Source organism: Aspergillus pseudotamarii, assembly GCF_009193445.1.
Source record: "Aspergillus pseudotamarii strain CBS 117625 unplaced genomic scaffold BDV38scaffold_58, whole genome shotgun sequence".
Taxonomy (NCBI): domain Eukaryota; kingdom Fungi; phylum Ascomycota; class Eurotiomycetes; order Eurotiales; family Aspergillaceae; genus Aspergillus; species Aspergillus pseudotamarii.
Window position 1 is genome coordinate 26,258 of NW_022475072.1, and position 16,722 is coordinate 42,979.

A 16,722-nucleotide genomic window follows, 5' to 3' on the forward strand; every position below is an offset into this window, starting at 1 on the left:
ACTATAATTATCATAGTTTGTATGCTAGTGTAAGAGGGAGGGAGGGGGATATCACCGAGTCAGCTGCGTCAAAGGCGGATGTTGCACGTCAGGAGGGAGAGCTTCAAGGTAGAGGACGGGAGGGATTCATTGAGTGTACATCCATCCATGCGGATTATATGTACAGCACATATTTGTTCAGACCAATAAGAATGTATGAAACCTGGACATCCAAATCTCACTAATGCATGATAGGTTTGATAAGAGTGAAATGCCGCATTTTGGTTGGTTAAAACGATATAACGAGGATGCTTGGACCTCTCTTTATCTTCCGCTCGAGTATATCCCGACAGCGGTGATCAGCGCGACTTGACATTAGCATCTCCTTGAAGGGTTTCGCATGTGGTAGATGCAAATGCCAAACAATCTAATTTAGGGGCCTTCCATCATACTTGGGTCAGCGTGACGCTGTTAGGTTCGCAAACCATGGGTGCACATCTCGTTGCTAGGTACAGCCCATGCAGGGCCGGTTGCTTTGACCATGTCTAAATTAGGGGCTATATATTGAAAATTCAAATGACGGGTTATCTTCTGATCAAAACTTCGTTCCGGTTGAAGGTCTGACTTTTATTGTTTTCGTATGTATGGAGACTAATATCTCGGTCAATATCCATAGAAAATTGATGTGAAGTTGATGTTCCAAAAATAGACCCCGGATCTGCAAGCGCGGGTGTAGTTATTCTTAGACTTAGACTCGGGGACCCTGCCATCGGTGCGCTTCCACTCCACACGGGATTGGTCGGCGTGTTTCTATAAACAGACGACTGCTTCTTGTTCAAGATGTGATGTGGGACCTTCTGTAGTCATTGGTAGAGGGGTTTGATCATCAACAATCACACACAGTGTAGTTGTTGCCAAGAAAGCGGAGGGGTGAAGGGCTTTCCGTTTATAGCTGGATTGACAACTACGGTCACTACACAAGCCACTGTGGCCGCGAAGCGTCGTATCAGCTTCCTAAAGTTCAGTCAAGATTCATGCGATCACTAATCTAAGAATACTGTGGAAGGCACTGATGTGAACAGTAAGGAGCGGGCGGTATTTCAGATCCTACTGCTGCAATGAACCGGGAAGCAGCCAAAAGAGTCGCTGCTGCAGAATCACAACGCACGGTTTAGATTCTCTCATATATACAGCGTAAAGCCAGTATTTTGGAGTTGTTTCAGACAAATGATGGAAGGAATGGATTCCTCTAGCAACAGGCGCCTACACGGACGATAGATGGCTTGGCACTGTCAGCGCTAAAAGCCCAACATGGCGGCGTGGTATTTCGCCATCTGTATGGAGCACACTTTCATATAATCGTCCGCTCCGTATCCTAATCAGTTCTTCAGGGTAGACGCATTCTTTTGCTAGTTGTCAGCAAAGTGACCCCTCTACGACTTAGAACCCTTATTTTATTCATCGGTAATCCCTCAACAAGGGACATCTTCGAACATTGTAAGCCAAAGGAGAGTGCAATCGTTGTAGATTCTGCGCCTTGATCAAGAATTGACAAACCTGGTGTAGCGCCCCCGCAAAGCGCTTGTTTTGAGACCGATACATGAAGAATATTGTAGCTGAAACTCTTCCGGTTCATTCTTCGCTGCGCGATTGGACATCACGAACTCGACTTGATTAGTGATATTGACCCTAGATCCAGTTCTGCAAGTTCTGGCGTCTATAGATTGCCTGTGGATTCTTTTAGAATGCACGACACATCCACGATCCTTACCCCGTGTTTTAAAATTGGCATATTGACGGAGTTCCGCTGCTGGTTGCAGAACCGCGCGCTATACTTCGGTGAGCCACACGCAGAGTATGGTGAAGGTAAAACAACGATATATGCTCGTTGAACAAGGGCAACGAGATGGGACTTGCTTCAGATGGCGCGCGACTATGGTGAAGATTCTCTCGCATATTTCGATACATTAAGTACTTCTGGGTGACAGTAAGGGTGGAGGAAAAGATATATATATGCAGGTGAAGCCCAGCTGTCCCTTGTTTCCCATCAGCACTTGGCTTGTGTCTTCTTCCTCTTGCTTACTGTTGTGGCGATAACGAACCAGACATCAGCTGGGCTGATTTGACGTTATCCATTCGCCTGTATTGAAGATCTTCGCGAGAACCATACACACTCACTGTACCAACCCTACAAAATCATAAAGCACACGGGCTGTGCAATACCCTGGACATAACCAAACGACTATAGCGATAATAACCCCTACCATTATTTTTATCTGTCATTCTGCATCGCGGCTGTTGTAAGTGGATCGCATTGGTTGCTATTTTGAACGAACTGAGCGCGCTAACTCATTAGAATTGGGCAGTACCGCTACGTATTGATACGGTCCGGTACCACATCGGTATGCGTTATCTTACGCACTCTATCAAGCATTTGGAAAAGGGTTCTGACAGACCATTATAGAGTCAATCGTACGCAACGCTACTTTTCTTGCTTACCAACACGGGCTCTGGTAGTCCCATTGCTCCTGGCTAGATCAGGCTGTATATTATCCATCAAGGACCCTCTATATTTCTTTCTTCCATACACCGACATACATCTCCTCATATACTCGGGTCCTCTCTGGCTACCGTTTCGAATCTTGATCGACCTCACTATCTCTCACATATTTTCTGCCTGTTTGACTTCATCTCGTCTCTTCTACCATCCTCATATCGAATACTCGGTACACAACACCATGGCCCCAGAAAAACCAGCTCTTCATCCACTAAAGACTCCCAAGAATATGACATTTCCGTCAGAACTCCGTGAGCGCACCTACACATGCCTCGACGCAGATAGACCAGACAAAGAAGTGAAGAAAGAGGGTGAAGACACCGAGATCACCATAACCCCTCCGCCGGCATATACAGAATTCCTCAACACCTTCAGTCCTATCTTCTCAAGTCCTACACATTCCCGTGCAAACTTTGCCAAGTACATGCACGATAAACCTCGTCCCTCTCCAACGTCAACTCCTTCAAGCACTACCAGTACTTCCTTTGCCAATAGCTATCCACAGAAGGATACTTCGGGGTCTAGTGTTCCACCTTACATGGCATCACTCTCTTCTAAGAGCCCGGATCACCTTCGTCGCTTGCGTCTACCTCCTCCATACGCCCACTCTCCCATGACCGACTCTCCAAGAAGTGCACATACCCTTCGATCGCCCTTCACACCGTCAGATCACAGGATGCGTCCATTCGATTCCCCCATCAGTGAACATGGACCCACGATTAGCATCCGTCATGTGGTTACAACCACCATTACCCTCAAGCGGGCGCCCCAGCTTGAACCTCCTCCTCGGGGGAAGAGAAGGAACATTGCTCGTCGCAACACCTGATCTATTTTTCTCGGATGGACTCTGGGCTTTATACTATGACTTGGTTACGGTAAACGTTTCTTATGGCTATGGCTGTTCTTAGCATCTCAGTTGGTTCACATCGCATATCTGCTATTGTCTTTACCTACATGTATCGCTTATACTTTCCTTTGTTACGTGGGTCAAATTGCTTTAGAGTATTGCATTGCTCCTCGTCTAGGCTTGAGCCTCTGGATTGACCAAACGGAGTTGGCGCGCATGTACGGTACGGTGGGATCTAAACATAGTTTCGTGGATTAATTTAGACTTCTATTCTTTGTCTCTTTGCCGTGGACGGTTTGTAAGGGAGGCAGTCAACTTTTTTCACCGTCTGTTCCGCCTGCCTTGGGGATACAATCATATAATCGTCAAAGGATTCAGCTCTAGCACGTACAAATCCCTCGAAAGGATAAAAAAGCACATTCGCTCGGTTACTGTAAGATCCTGGAGGATTCCACGTGGGCTCCGCCCCAACCGCCCCAGCCAATCCTATGGTAATGTTGAACCAACAGGAATCCAACTGGCGGTCTTGGTTGAATGAATCCATTGAGAAAAGAAAGTCTCGAATAAGCCTCATGTCGTCGGGTGAAATCGGGGTGATGCTTAATATAGAGGTCCACCAAGATTGTCCTTTTCTTTTCTCTCTCTTGTTGTTTTTGGTGGAGGAAGGGGGGCGGGGCAGGGGAAAGGACGTGGGATTATGGATGAATGGGTCAAGGGTTTGACATTCTACTTTCAATGGTGTCTGTGTATGAGGGCTGCGGATGATTTTGTTATTGTCGATAGGGTGGTTATGATGTTGATTATACCGTGTTCCAAGTGAGGCACTTGAGTAGCATGGAGTACATCAGGTCTGTTTTTTATGGCAAAAGATCACATTGTGACACTGTCCAATCTTCGATAGATTTCCGGTGCATTGGAACCCGCTACTTGCGTGCTTGGACCATACCTCAATGTTTCGACCACTGGTAAGCATCTGGTAGAAGAGATGACATTCAATCACTCAAGGATCTCACGGGAGTTCAGCAATGGAATAAGAGGTATGCGCCCGGTTCCAATTGACCTACTTGTTGGTATATACAAAGGACACAGGGCCTTCTTCTCAGACTGACACCAAACCTCTGTCAGACTACACCTCAGTTCGATCTGACCTTTCACGGGCAGATTCAGTCTACATGCTTGGATACTCAAACACTATTTGCGCAACCATCTCTCATGTCCGGATCCGAGGTAATATTAATCGTGGCATATCACAGGGAGCATAACAGTGGGATATATGATAGAGGTTGGAACAGGCTTTAACAAACCTCAACTCAGGGCTGCTCGGAAAAGACAAAATAAGCAAGAAAGGCGTAAATCATCCAGACTCAACCCGGCCCCCGTCCATCACCCAATATTAAGAATATAAGCTGATATATACACAGGTACAACCAGTAAGAACAGATGAAAATATTACAAAATGACCAAACCCGTGGTATCATGCTGCACAGTCATGGCGAACAAAGTGGTATCATAAACAATCAAAGGGGGTAAAAGGGGATATTAGTAGCCACTCGAGAGGTGATTAAGAGGAAATAGAAAACAGATACGGCGAAATAGGGAAAGCTTATAAGCGAGAGTCATGTCAGTGCGTTCATTCTTCAGTCAATGCGTCATCGCCGGTCTCACGCCACTCCTTAGACCGTTCGGTCAGTCGTCGAACTCCTGCCACCCTCTGGGCCCAGTGCGCCTCGGAGGGCGATCGGAAGGTGTACGCCCGCTGCGACGAAATCACGCCGATACCCTGTAGTACAGCCTTGCGGGAGTCCCGGCCAAACACTGCAGGATGATTGATCCATTCAAGCGCTGCTTTTAAATCACCATCCAGCGCCTGCATGGTTTGCGCATCAACCGCGGCTACTGGTGCGATCGTGGCTGAGTCCGAGACAGCTGAGGAATGGCTATCGGCGAAAGTAGAAGATCTTGGAGAAGTGGATGTAGGCGTGTCACCTCTGCTGCCAGAGTCGCTGATGCTTGATGGTTTAACAGCGCCAGGTGGGAGCGGGGGAAGGCTCCCTTTACCAAGACCCTTAAGAATACCGCGGGTCTCAACCAATAAGTGCTGCGCACGATCGTGATGTCCGCGCGACACCAAAGTCAATGCTCGAGTTAGCATATCGGAAGTGAGTAGCTCCATGCGTCGCTGAACAATTGAAGGATGCGGAGGGATAGGGGGAGTCATCGGTTGGCTGGAATGTCGAGACTTAGGGTTCGGTGGAAGCATGGTAATCGCCAAAAGTGACGGTCGCGGCGAATGCGTCAAATGGCCATCACGAAGAAGGTCTCCATAAGTGATATCCGCTTGGATCAATGGGACTTCCTCCACGCTAAGTACTCGCTGCTCATCTCCATCCGACCCGCCACCGAGGGCTTCTAGTCCGGACACCAGGCTCTCCCAGGGATCTTGCGGCATGTTCTCCTGGGAAGAGTTGTCGGGCTGAATAACAAGCTGAACCAAGATATCCCGCTTATCTCCAAATCTGAGATCGCCGAGAGCGGCCTCCGCGTCGCGGCCGGTGGCCCTCTTCGTGGTGTGGAGGGCGCCACTAATTTTCACGAACTTCGCCGGAGAACCTTCCGGGAGACGAAGCTTCAGCTTAACATTCTGGTGAGAAGTTGTCTGCAAAGCTCCGAGACAGCCTGCGACACATTCGCGGAGCATCATCCAGTCCTTGACATAGAGATACGAGCCTTTTGTCCGAGTTGAGAGCTCGATCATCGTGTCCGGCTTATGGGTCAGTCCCAGGCCAAATGAGTGAATGCTAACCCTACAAGACTGTTAGTTCCATGATCCTGCCATTGAATATAAAGAAAACGTACTTAGCAGCTTCCGCCCGGGACACAACAAAATCCACACTATCCGGGTCAGAGGTAGACGAGTCACTGATCAACAGGATAGTGGATATGGGGTTTGACAGCTTCCGTTGCATCAGTAAGTCCATGGCCACATTCGCTCCTTCAACCACGTCCGCACGAAGACTCTTCTGGCCAACGGGGCGGATAGAGTTCAAAATCTTGCCCCATCCTCCCCAGGACTTCGTTGTCATTCCCACAAGAGGGACTCCACCGCCACTAGAACCGAATGTCACTAGTCCCATACGGTCTCGAGGCCCAAGGTTCTGCACAAGAAACTTGAGCGCGTCGCGCAGAAGCGTGATTTTCAGGCCCTGCATCGAAGACGATACAGGGATCACCACTACAATATCAAGTGGAATGTGCAGAGATGGGCTAGGCCCACTTTCCACGGCCACATTCGTGTAGTCAGTGATTGCAGTATTGATCGACCGGGCAGCACCGTATGAAGAGTTCAGTGATGCCTGCCGTTTAATCTGGCTGTTTCGATAGTCTTCCTCCTCAGCCCCCGAGTTATCTAGGTCATAGTCGGCACCGCGGGACAGGGAATCGAACTGATGGAGATCGAGCAGAGCACGACGCCAGATTTCTAACTGGTTCCGGTTCTGGAAACTGAGATAAAAGCAAGGAAGTTCGCTGACGGACAAACTCAGGGTTAGAACGGGCTCATCTGTATCCATTATTAGTACGCGCTCATTACCCACTGGTATCAAGGTCTTGGTTTACCTGGGTCCGCATCGATATGCTTGAGATGCTTCTTGATCAGAATTGAGCCCTTAAGCGTACACCGCGTGTGTCGCGGTTTGTCATCATATTGGCGGCGATGGTCGTTGGCCTTCTTCTCCTTGATGCAGATAAGCATCTCCGCGAACAGGTAGCATTGCAAGTCCTGCCATGATTCACGGTCTTTACCGACTCGCATCTGTCCGTGCAAGCGAAGCTTTCCGAACCTACAATATAATCAGCGGGACCCTACAAACACACAGAACCACAGATCAGCATACCGCTGAAACTCAAGGCCATGCCAGTTGTCAACTTTCGTCCTCAGTTCCTCCGCAATTTCATCCAAGTTCTCCTGTGGTTCGTATGGGGATGGGCGCGGCTCCTGCGCGGCGGGAAAACGCATCATACTGTAAGGCTCATCCTCAGGTTGTGGTGAGCCGGTCGACGTGTGGCGCAAATCATCAGAGTCCGCACGCCAGCCTTCAGGGACTTCAACTGTGATTAGACAGGTCAAAGGCTGTTGTTGACGGGACCGGTTGAGGGTTGGAAACTCGCTCCGAATGGTCATTGTTGGGGCCGGGATGGGATTCTTTGTGGGTCCAGGGCGAGGGCTCAGCTCGGACTCCATGGCTTGGAGATCATAGTCATGCCGTCTTCCGTTGCTCGCATGTTGGGTATCATTGTAGTCACCCGATGACCCAGCAGCGCTACCATTCCGGGAGTGATGCTGACGGGATCCGGATGTCAGACGCTCGATCCGTTCGCGTGGGTCTCCGGCATCACGGCTATCCCGCCGACTGTATATGTCTCGGCTGTCGCGGTTGTACGGCCTACTTCCAGCATCACTGGGCAGCCGGCCGCGACTCACGTTCGTGCTTTGATCCCACGGCGTAGTAGCCCCAGTCATACCACTTCGTTGCGTGGCGGCATCACTGGTAACTGAGCGCACCATATTGCTAAGCTTCTCTACAAGTGAGTTAGCCACCGTTCTTCCGATGTCCTCCCTAGTGTTACCACTTACCGATGTCTAACACATTCCCCCCACGACTTGTGTCCAGCCCTAATGGCGCGTCACATGTCGGGCAATACTGGCCCTCAAACTCCCGAATAAACTCGTAAAAACAGGCTTCATGCGCTACATGTGCACAAGAAAATTGGAGAACGCGCTCCCCCCGCAGGGTATGTTCTAGCGGTTCCTCGCAAACGGCGCACTCGCTACCAACAAATGTCCTATCTCTCCGGGACCGAGTCCGGTCAACATCCATCAAGCCTGCCATTGGCCTGCCCGATACGGAATTGGACGTTTGGGACGAATAATTGATCGAATTCGATTGCCAGTCAGAACCTGAATGGTCCGGGTACAGGGAACCACTGGTGACTGTTGAAGGTGCGCGAGACCGGAAAGAGCCAGCGTGGTTTGACAACCTACTACCCGGTCGTTCTGAGCGAGTGAGTGAACGCAGAGACCGGAATGGTGAGCGAGTGGGGGACTCTGGTCGAGAGAATGCTGTAGATAATGACGAATACACCCGTCAGTGACCAGGGGGGTTATAATAACAATAAACGACCAGAGAAAGGAACGGAAGCGGACAGTGGAGGGTCGACTACGGAAGGGCAGTAGTGAGGTAGTATTGCATAACAGTAGCGCAAGACTCTAGGTGTTCCTTTGTCTCTTTGGTATCATGTATAACAACGAGGGTCACCGGGGTTGGTTAGGGTAGAGAGATAAGGAACGACCAAAATGCAGGAAAGAGGAGGAAAGGACTTGTCATTTAGGAGGTAAAGGTCCAGAATGATATAATGTTATGATAATGATAAAGGGTAAAGGAAAATAAAATTAAAAGAGAAAAAGCCAAAAAAGAAAAATAATAAAATAAATATAATGAGGGACTAGAATCAAGCACTAGTATGAGACACTATACTTACACGGCGGAGACTTCTTCTTGGGACGACCAAAGAAGCCACGCTCGGAACTTGAATCGATGCTCCCAGACTTTGAATCCGATCTGGAAGACGGTCGATGCTTCCACATGGGCTAGAAAAGGATTCTCCTGACGGGTCAGGAGGGAAACCGATCACCTAAAAAGAAGAGAGAAGGGGAGAAAGGACGAATTCCTATATTAGGGGAAAAAGCCCAAGTGGGGGAGATGATAGTGGGGGAGGAATTTAGGAAAAACTCCCGAGGATGAAGGAATTGAACCAGGGGGTCGGAAGTCAAAGAGAATTGTTTGAAGCGCAGACACACAAAACACAAAGGCAGAAAGTCAGAGTGAGAGAAAGAAAGGAGTGGAAGTTGGAGATATCGTGATGGTGGGAATAATTTTACGACGGCGTCACGGCCGGTCTTCAGGAGGCCGTTGATAGTGGATGGGGCGGGTGAGCGATCATTCAATACTGGTACCTCGACGGTACTTGAACAGTACCACTTTCACTTTCATTGGTACGTTCCGTTCCCCATTGATACAACCACGGGTTAGTTCATACCACCCAAGTATTATCAAGGTACCATTTTCCTGCAGGAATACCATACGACAGTACAAGCACCTGCAGGAAAGCCGAAAAAAAAAAAAAAAAAAAAAAAAAAAAAAAAAAAAAAAAAAAAAAAAAAAAAAAAGAGAGAAAGGAAAAAAGAAAAAGAAAAATTATTCTCTCCAAGTGGGGCATGCAGCATCCGACCCATGGGTTGAAAGGCCACCAAGAAGGCTTCCAGTGGAGCATATCCCAGGGACTGAAAGTTTGAACGAAGGCCCCTGAAAAATGAGATTTTTCTTTTTTTCTCTTTTCTTTCTCTTTGGGTTGAGAAGGAGGTGAATGAAGTGACAATGGATGAGGTCATCTGTTCAAAAGTACTAGATGTGTACTGCTGTCAACTGAAATTTCTCCTATCCTAAACTCAGATCACAAACATAAAAAAGAAACCATATCTTCTCAGTGCCACTAAATGGATCCAGCCTACTGGTTCTCCTTACACCGTGCATCCTGTACAACCGGAGGCGACACAACTCCAGCCAGTCGGGCCTGTACAAGCTAATAATCAAATCTCCTACATTGATCTATCCAATCTATCTATCAGCCCCAGGCCACCATCGGAACATTTATTCAAGGGAAAATCCATTCAATACTTTGTTTACATTTCAATTCTTTTTTTTTTTTTTTGCCCCCAGAGAATTGTAATTGAATCTCTTCAAGGGCGAACGCCACAGTCGGACATTACACCATATGGAGGGGACTACTAGTTTTGCCGCACGTTACCAGTAACAGAACACCTAGACTACCCAATTGAAAATGACTACTCCGTACTCCGTACTCCGTAGTAGGAAACAATTTAACCATAAATCCAGAGCCACCATGAGGTATAGAGATCTACGACGTACCTTCCAGATGTAATTTCGTTACGGGGCCGGTGAAATTCATAGTTATCCTTTGTGCTGCCATAAGCACAAAGAAACTAGCCTAATCATGGGGATATAATACAATGGCCTTATTATTCTTAAATTATGACCTTCCAAGCTTCGGATGGGCCAAGCCGGGGCCATACGATGCAATGACTGACCACAGGCCCCTAATTAACCGACTGCTGATCCCCGAGCGTTTTCTGTCACCTGTTCCTCTGCTAGGGTTCAGTATTAGATATACCCAGTTCCAGAGAGATAAGGCTTGGTCAGTCCCTTATTCCAGGTCTCACATACATCTTCAGGGTCAGCTGCATCTCTGGTACGGGAGGCGAATAAATGAAGCTGTGGTGGCGTACGTAAGCGTTGATACTGCATAAGTTGTCAACGGCTGAGAACTTCGGGATCTCCACTGGGCGAATTTTAAAATGGGTAGCCGGGACTTAGTCAGCCATGTCCGGCAAAAACGGAGATGAAGCTGCAGTTGTTTCCATACTACTCCATACGGATCTACTAGTATGGGGCTTTTCAGTGTCTGCACTGTGCTTTTCACTAAAAAAAGGATCATCTGTACAAACTATCCATTTTTCAAACGCGAATTCTTTCTGACCACACCACTTCTTTCTCCCGGTATTTTTTTTTAAGAAAAAATTCTCTCATAGGATTTGTATCTCCTATGGATGGGAGAGCGTATCGCATGAAATATCCCAAAAACCCAAATCTCTGTGGAGGAGCCAATAACCATGGAGTCGGTTCTACGCTCACCCCCACCCGACCCGCTCGGAATGGTGCAGTACTTTTCCTTAATAGGCTCAGTAGCTCTTCATTCTGGTAGGGTCGATACGCCCCCATACTGTCTCCATATATACTGTGTAAGCTTGTAAAGTACTGTATCAAGCCACTCACATTTTCTTGTGAAGTGACTCCGTAGTTCCTGCAGGAATCCGCAAAATGGATACAACTGTCAGACGGCACTGAAACCCCCAGGATTTCTAACCTAGACCTGCAAGTATCTAAACTCACCAATTTCTTCGATGGTTCCCTCCAATTAATATCCATGGGTGATCGTCTACGGTATCCGACGGTAGAACTCCCCGTCCGGACCACCGAAACGTCAAAACCTTATGCCTCTCGGTCGAAGGATCGGCTACCTTAAGTATTTTATGGGATTGACAATATTACAAATGCGCTTAAACGTAGTAGTTATATGCAATAGCATTAACTAATTGCATAAGTGCGAGAGCATGCCTTCGCAAAAGGATAAATAAATGGGAGTTTCAACCATGGCTAGTGCCTGTTTCTGACTGAGAACATATATCATACGTCAATTGTTAGAAGTCCCCTCCGCATTTCGCTAGGGTCAGCTACGCAGTACTAGCGATTGAATGCAAAACACGAGACCTGATTAGCTGTTAGGCCTGACACCCAAGGATGTACGGAACGCATCCTACTGGGTCCCCTAGAAACCCTGCGTCCAACGTCAGAAGGAAGCATTCCGAGACGCTGACTTTCCCAAATCTTATCGAAGACCAGAAACACATCCTAGGTGATAAATCCATACGGAGTATGTAAGACCGTAAGTCAACCAGTGTTTGATGGATTTGAATCCATGGTAAGCAATGTCAATCACTGCCGACTATATACATGTAGTACTCCACAGACATGGGAGTGTATCCGCTGAATCAGCCAGATGGGTACTAACTATTGACTATCAGTATGACACATTGATGGGTCAGAAATTCGGGTCATACGTGCGAGCACTGACAAAACGAGTGTCCAATTTTAGCACATGACTGGATTGACCAAGCCATGCATGAAATTTAATCCAATAATCCCTCCGTCTACTTCCACCATGTGAACCGCACGGTGCAACTTCTGTCCAGAGAGGAGCGTTTGGACTCATGGGATACAATAAGGATCAGCTCAATCTCCACCACTTTACGTGACCGGCCCGGCTACGTCTCGCATTATTGCTAGGATACGTGCTTCTGGGCTCTTAAGCTTGACTATCTTAATGTCCTCTATTATAGACTTTTTTTTTCCGAAGTTAAGTCTAGTTCTTGTAACTAAGCGAACTAACACTAGTGTTCTGTGCAAAATGATCCACTACGGTGAAAATCATGCACGAAATAGGCACCCCAACAGTTCTGCTAAGATTGCGACAGGCATTGCGGTTTGCTGGGGCGTCGTCTGTTGAACTAACGGTGACATGGTTGGCAGGGCACTCAGGCGACAACCTTGCAGTTTGAGACGCATGAAACAATAGTGAAACTCCTAGCAACGTCATTGTGTACTACTTGCAGTAGTCTATAAATCGCAGGATCCAAGGCTATTGCCTGGATAGTCACCAATGGTGCTCATTAACTCCCCATAATTTAGTCAACCGGCCGGATTGCTTTTATATCGGGGTATGTTCGGAGTAGGCAGGACCTGTGTTCAGACCACCGTTGTTGGAGAGGAGAGAGCATTAGAAGCAATTAAAGAAATAGTATATGCAGCAGTTAAGGCTCCGAGATCATCCCACCAATAACGACTTTTGCTTTCCTACGATGCGAGGCGCAATACAGTAGTACTTTTGCGGCAATGCTTTCTCCTTTTCGACTATTTCGCCACAGAGCATCGGGCCATAGGCACGTACGCGTTTGTCTGAAGCTCGAAAGTAATGGCACAAACGACGACCGCAGGCTTGCCACTGTATATGTTATATGCAAGGTGTATGCAATCAGGCTGCACTGGTGATCTACCGTAGATAAATCGAATTATCCGGGATTTGAACGAAGTGGCCTGTTGACAGCTCACATTTTATGTCCCGTATAATGAAGATGGGGTCGATCATTGGATGATATATCATGACCCATCTCCCTGGATAACGGCAACAGGGACTAATTTCAACTTTAATTTGCTGCAAGAACATTAATTTAGTAAATAAATAGTCTCTGCGAGTGGCGATGAGTGATGTCACTGTAGTTTTATGTACTACTCCGTACCTTCATCGTATATACCTACATCATATATTTTTATCAGCCTCTCCTATACTCCGCATTGCATACCGGAGTACCACCACATGCATACTACTGTACATACTCCCCGGAGTACACCCATACGTACGGGGTACCACACACCGCGGTAAAAGGGTTGGTTTTGCATACATACATACATAGAACCAACTAGTAGATAGTGGGCACTGGCCACGTTGACCTTTTAGTACTCCTACGGAGTATTTTGCCGGGCTTCTCCGGGCCTCACATTGGGTTTAATTTCCACCACTGCTAATACTTGGTAAGTACTGCTTAAAAGCAAGTCTTGCGAATATGCATGCAGATTGCTTCCGAAAAAGGAAAGGGCCTCGTCAAAGTTAGCCGCGAAGAACGCGAAGTCAACTGGTGATAATTTCGAGCATGGTATCAAGATCATCCAAACCGAGAGGGCATATTTTTCCGATCACAGATTGCCTTCACATGAATTCCACAATACGGTTACAATGCAATACAAATACATTGAGGGAACAATATCAAGCCGTCTGTTAATCAATTTGCAATTAACGAAGAAAACTTTATCAACCCCCCCACTTGCCATTGAGTTCGTTGGACGGAGGATTTGTAGTAGTCAAAACAAGGCTAGTAGCATCGGCCGACGTGCTTTTTCTGGAAATTTCTGGGTTCTTGTCTGTGGAGAGTCAACGGAGAATGGGAATCATCCGTGGTTCATCCCTGGTGAGCGATGAGATAGTGCCCGTTGGGATACGTGCAATTGGTCCGTTTCAAAAGTCAGGAACCGCGTTGTCGGTGGTTACAGACTCTTTGGTTGGTCGGATAATACGAGAGGAAGGTACAGTGGGACAACGATGTATACGGGGAAGTATAGTTATTACTATTTATTTATGTATGTATGTACATGCAGTTGGATTGGTAACACCGTCTATGGACTCGCGCAGAGAATGCTTGTTCGTATACATCCATATCGACATTGAGAGTCGGACTTCACGCCAGACAAGGATTCCAAATAGGCATCTACTTTTGAATCACATGGAGGTTACAGAATTCGCTGTCCGACCCAAAATTTCTCAATCACTAGTTCTGACACCATTTCCTTGCGACATTCCCAAAAAAGATACCTCTACTCAGCTTATCCACAGCGCTTGCCACGTTGAGGAGCCCACCCCGACACATCTCGGCTGAACTACGGAGACCGATCCCCCTACAACGTTAACACTATACCATACCGAAAGCAGGTAAGTATGGAGACATCCAACTGTGGCGGTAAGCTATTAGATTCATGACCCAGAATTTGCCTTGGAAAAGATTTGTCACTGACTACTACCTAATCACCTACGTAGTACCCACGAAACAGCCCAGACCAAGATCTTCATAGTTCAATGGTTCGTGCTAAAAAAAAAAAAAAAAAAAAAAAAAAAAAAAAAAAAAAAAAAAAAAAAAAAAAAAAAAAAAAAAAAAACAAAAAACAAAAAAAAAAAAAAAAAAAAAAAAAAAAAAAAAAAAAAAAAAAAAAAAAAAAAAAAAAAAAGAGAAAGAGACTAATCTTAAAACCTAGGCAACTGCTTCCCTGTAACCTACCCTAGGCTTCCGTTGAAACAGGATGCTGGAAAACTTAATTCGAGAAGAACAAAAAAGGTTCGTGGAGATAGACGAATATGTTCTGCGGTATTTTTATGTGAAACAGGCTGGCTGAAAATACGCAATAGTTCAGTTGGTGTTGTTGATAATCCATCAAATCTCACATTTTGGACCCTAATTAGGCCCACGATCGGAGATCCGATCGTCCCGTTCATCGCCTTCCACTCGGGGTTGGCTTTTCTGTGACAGTGTGACCCTGTCCAAACAAATTGATAGATAATCGCTTAGTTAACCATTAGAGGAGAATGACCCACATAAAACTGTGCCATATCAACAACGGCGACAGTGTACTCTGTACATACTCCGTAGTGTCGCCCATTGAACAACGTCGTCCCCTCTCTAGATTGACCATGTCAGGTTGAACCAATCGAAGTCCAATCAATTTTCTATCGATTAACTGTATAGCCGTACTGACGTGAGTTCACTCTACTGTCTTTCAGGAACAAGCTCCTTCAGTCCAGCACGATCATACCGAAGTGCAACCGGTGATTTTAAAAATGTGTACTAATATTTGGTGTAGGATGCATTGAAATTTGAAATTCCAGGATTTTCATGTCAATTACTGGCATCTTGAGCAGTCTGTCCGTCCGTTACCATACGTATGGCGGCGAGACTAAGGACAAGAGTGCCATTTGCGACTACGCTTGAAACAACACAGGAAACCAGGCCTCTCTGCGAATCGGTGAACATGCAATCTGGTACAGTTCTGAGACCTGTTGGCGGCATTGATCCTGACATATATGTATGAATACGGGCGAAATCACTTCTAAGTGGAGGGTTTCCGTCTGCTCACCTATAGCAGAGTGTCCTGGCATAGCTGAAGTTTTATATTTAGAGTCATGACTCGTTCCCGTCAGCACTCTAGATTGAGGTCCAGCGGTGAGGTTCCAAGGGCCGATACCGAGCCGCCTTAGATTCACTCACTGTCTGTCTCATCCCTCAAAATATTGCACAGTTTGTCAGCGTATCTCTTTCAGCCCCAATTTCTCAACCTTGACCACATCTCTGTGTCGATCTACGCAGGTATCTCATTTACGGCGCATTCAAGCAGAGGAGCAAGCTAAACAAGGCTGGCGCAGGCCTTGTCTCCTTTAAACGGGGACTCTTGAGAAAGACCATCCTGCGCAATCATATCTCGCCAAAAAGGAAAGGATGACCTCTCTTGGTCGAAAGTCATCAGTCCGCCGATACTGACTTCCCGAACCTCCACGATCCCAGTAGTCATTGTTTATGTTACGCAGAGCTTTCATCCCACATCGTAATCAAAGATTGACCGCCCCCCATTGATGTTGAAGGAAGATCTATGGGACTCCGAGGAGAAGTCAGGTGATTCCAAGAATGGCGTACGCCGGTCCAACACGTATGCAGGATCAGGATCGGTGGCATCCGCCGGGAGTGCCGGACCAACACCAACGGTGTACCTATGGGGATGACGAAAAGTTGTGTATGGCAGAGAAGTGTCTAATGAAGGCCATTGACGAGATTTTGATGACAAAATTGATCAGGAACCTACTGTTCCGTAGGACTGTTGTACGTATATTGCAGAGAGGAGCAATAGAAATGGATGTTTGCCAGGTTTGCAGGGTGTACACCGGCAGTTCCCGAATGGAAAGTCAGCTTAGATAAGCCATCGCCCAAAGGCGTTAGCCGCAGGGGAAAGTTTGTTCCCAACATCTCCGTTGTTGAAAGATAACAGAACCT

The 16,722-nt window shown here is 47.0% G+C and overlaps 5 protein-coding genes across 5 annotated transcripts; 2 read left to right on the forward strand and 3 right to left on the reverse strand.

Moving 5' to 3' along the window:
* The first annotated feature begins 2,402 nt into the window (after positions 1 to 2,402).
* Positions 2,403 to 3,643, forward strand: BDV38DRAFT_256417 (uncharacterized protein). The gene has a single exon (XM_032055514.1). It carries the CDS (start codon positions 2,718 to 2,720, stop codon positions 3,360 to 3,362), a length of 645 nt encoding a protein of 214 aa, XP_031910073.1. The 5' UTR covers positions 2,403 to 2,717; the 3' UTR covers positions 3,363 to 3,643.
* Positions 3,644 to 5,013: 1,370 nt separating this feature from the next.
* Positions 5,014 to 9,027, reverse strand: BDV38DRAFT_273833 (uncharacterized protein; the record flags this gene model as incomplete). Its single annotated transcript, XM_032057743.1, has 6 exons — positions 5,014 to 6,187; positions 6,240 to 6,942; positions 6,999 to 7,222; positions 7,277 to 7,961; positions 8,017 to 8,502; positions 8,922 to 9,027. 6 exons carry the CDS (start codon positions 9,025 to 9,027, stop codon positions 5,014 to 5,016), a joined length of 3,378 nt encoding a protein of 1,125 aa, XP_031910074.1.
* Positions 9,028 to 12,341: 3,314 nt separating this feature from the next.
* On the reverse strand, positions 12,342 to 12,962 carry BDV38DRAFT_256426 (uncharacterized protein). Its single transcript, XM_032055515.1, has one exon. It carries the CDS (start codon positions 12,672 to 12,674, stop codon positions 12,441 to 12,443), a length of 234 nt encoding a protein of 77 aa, XP_031910075.1. The 5' UTR covers positions 12,675 to 12,962; the 3' UTR covers positions 12,342 to 12,440.
* Positions 12,963 to 13,175: 213 nt separating this feature from the next.
* Positions 13,176 to 13,845, forward strand: BDV38DRAFT_256427 (uncharacterized protein). The gene has a single exon (XM_032055516.1). It carries the CDS (start codon positions 13,336 to 13,338, stop codon positions 13,546 to 13,548), a length of 213 nt encoding a protein of 70 aa, XP_031910076.1. The 5' UTR covers positions 13,176 to 13,335; the 3' UTR covers positions 13,549 to 13,845.
* A 1,696-nt stretch (positions 13,846 to 15,541) lies between these two features.
* BDV38DRAFT_256432 (uncharacterized protein) lies at positions 15,542 to 16,435 on the reverse strand (the record flags this gene model as incomplete). Its single annotated transcript, XM_032055517.1, has 2 exons — positions 15,857 to 16,435; positions 15,542 to 15,763 (listed from the first exon to the last, which is right to left on the reverse strand). A coding segment is annotated over exon 2 (179 nt), but the record flags the coding sequence as incomplete, so codon positions are not given.
* Between the last annotated feature and the right edge of the window lie 287 nt (positions 16,436 to 16,722).

Coding starts and splice junctions, on each gene's coding strand:
- BDV38DRAFT_256417 (XM_032055514.1), top strand. CDS start 2,718: ATGGCCCCAGAAAAACCAGCTCTTCATCCACTAAAGACTCCCAAGAAT.
- BDV38DRAFT_256426 (XM_032055515.1), bottom strand. CDS start 12,674: ATGACGTTGCTAGGAGTTTCACTATTGTTTCATGCGTCTCAAACTGCA.
- BDV38DRAFT_256427 (XM_032055516.1), top strand. CDS start 13,336: ATGAGTGATGTCACTGTAGTTTTATGTACTACTCCGTACCTTCATCGT.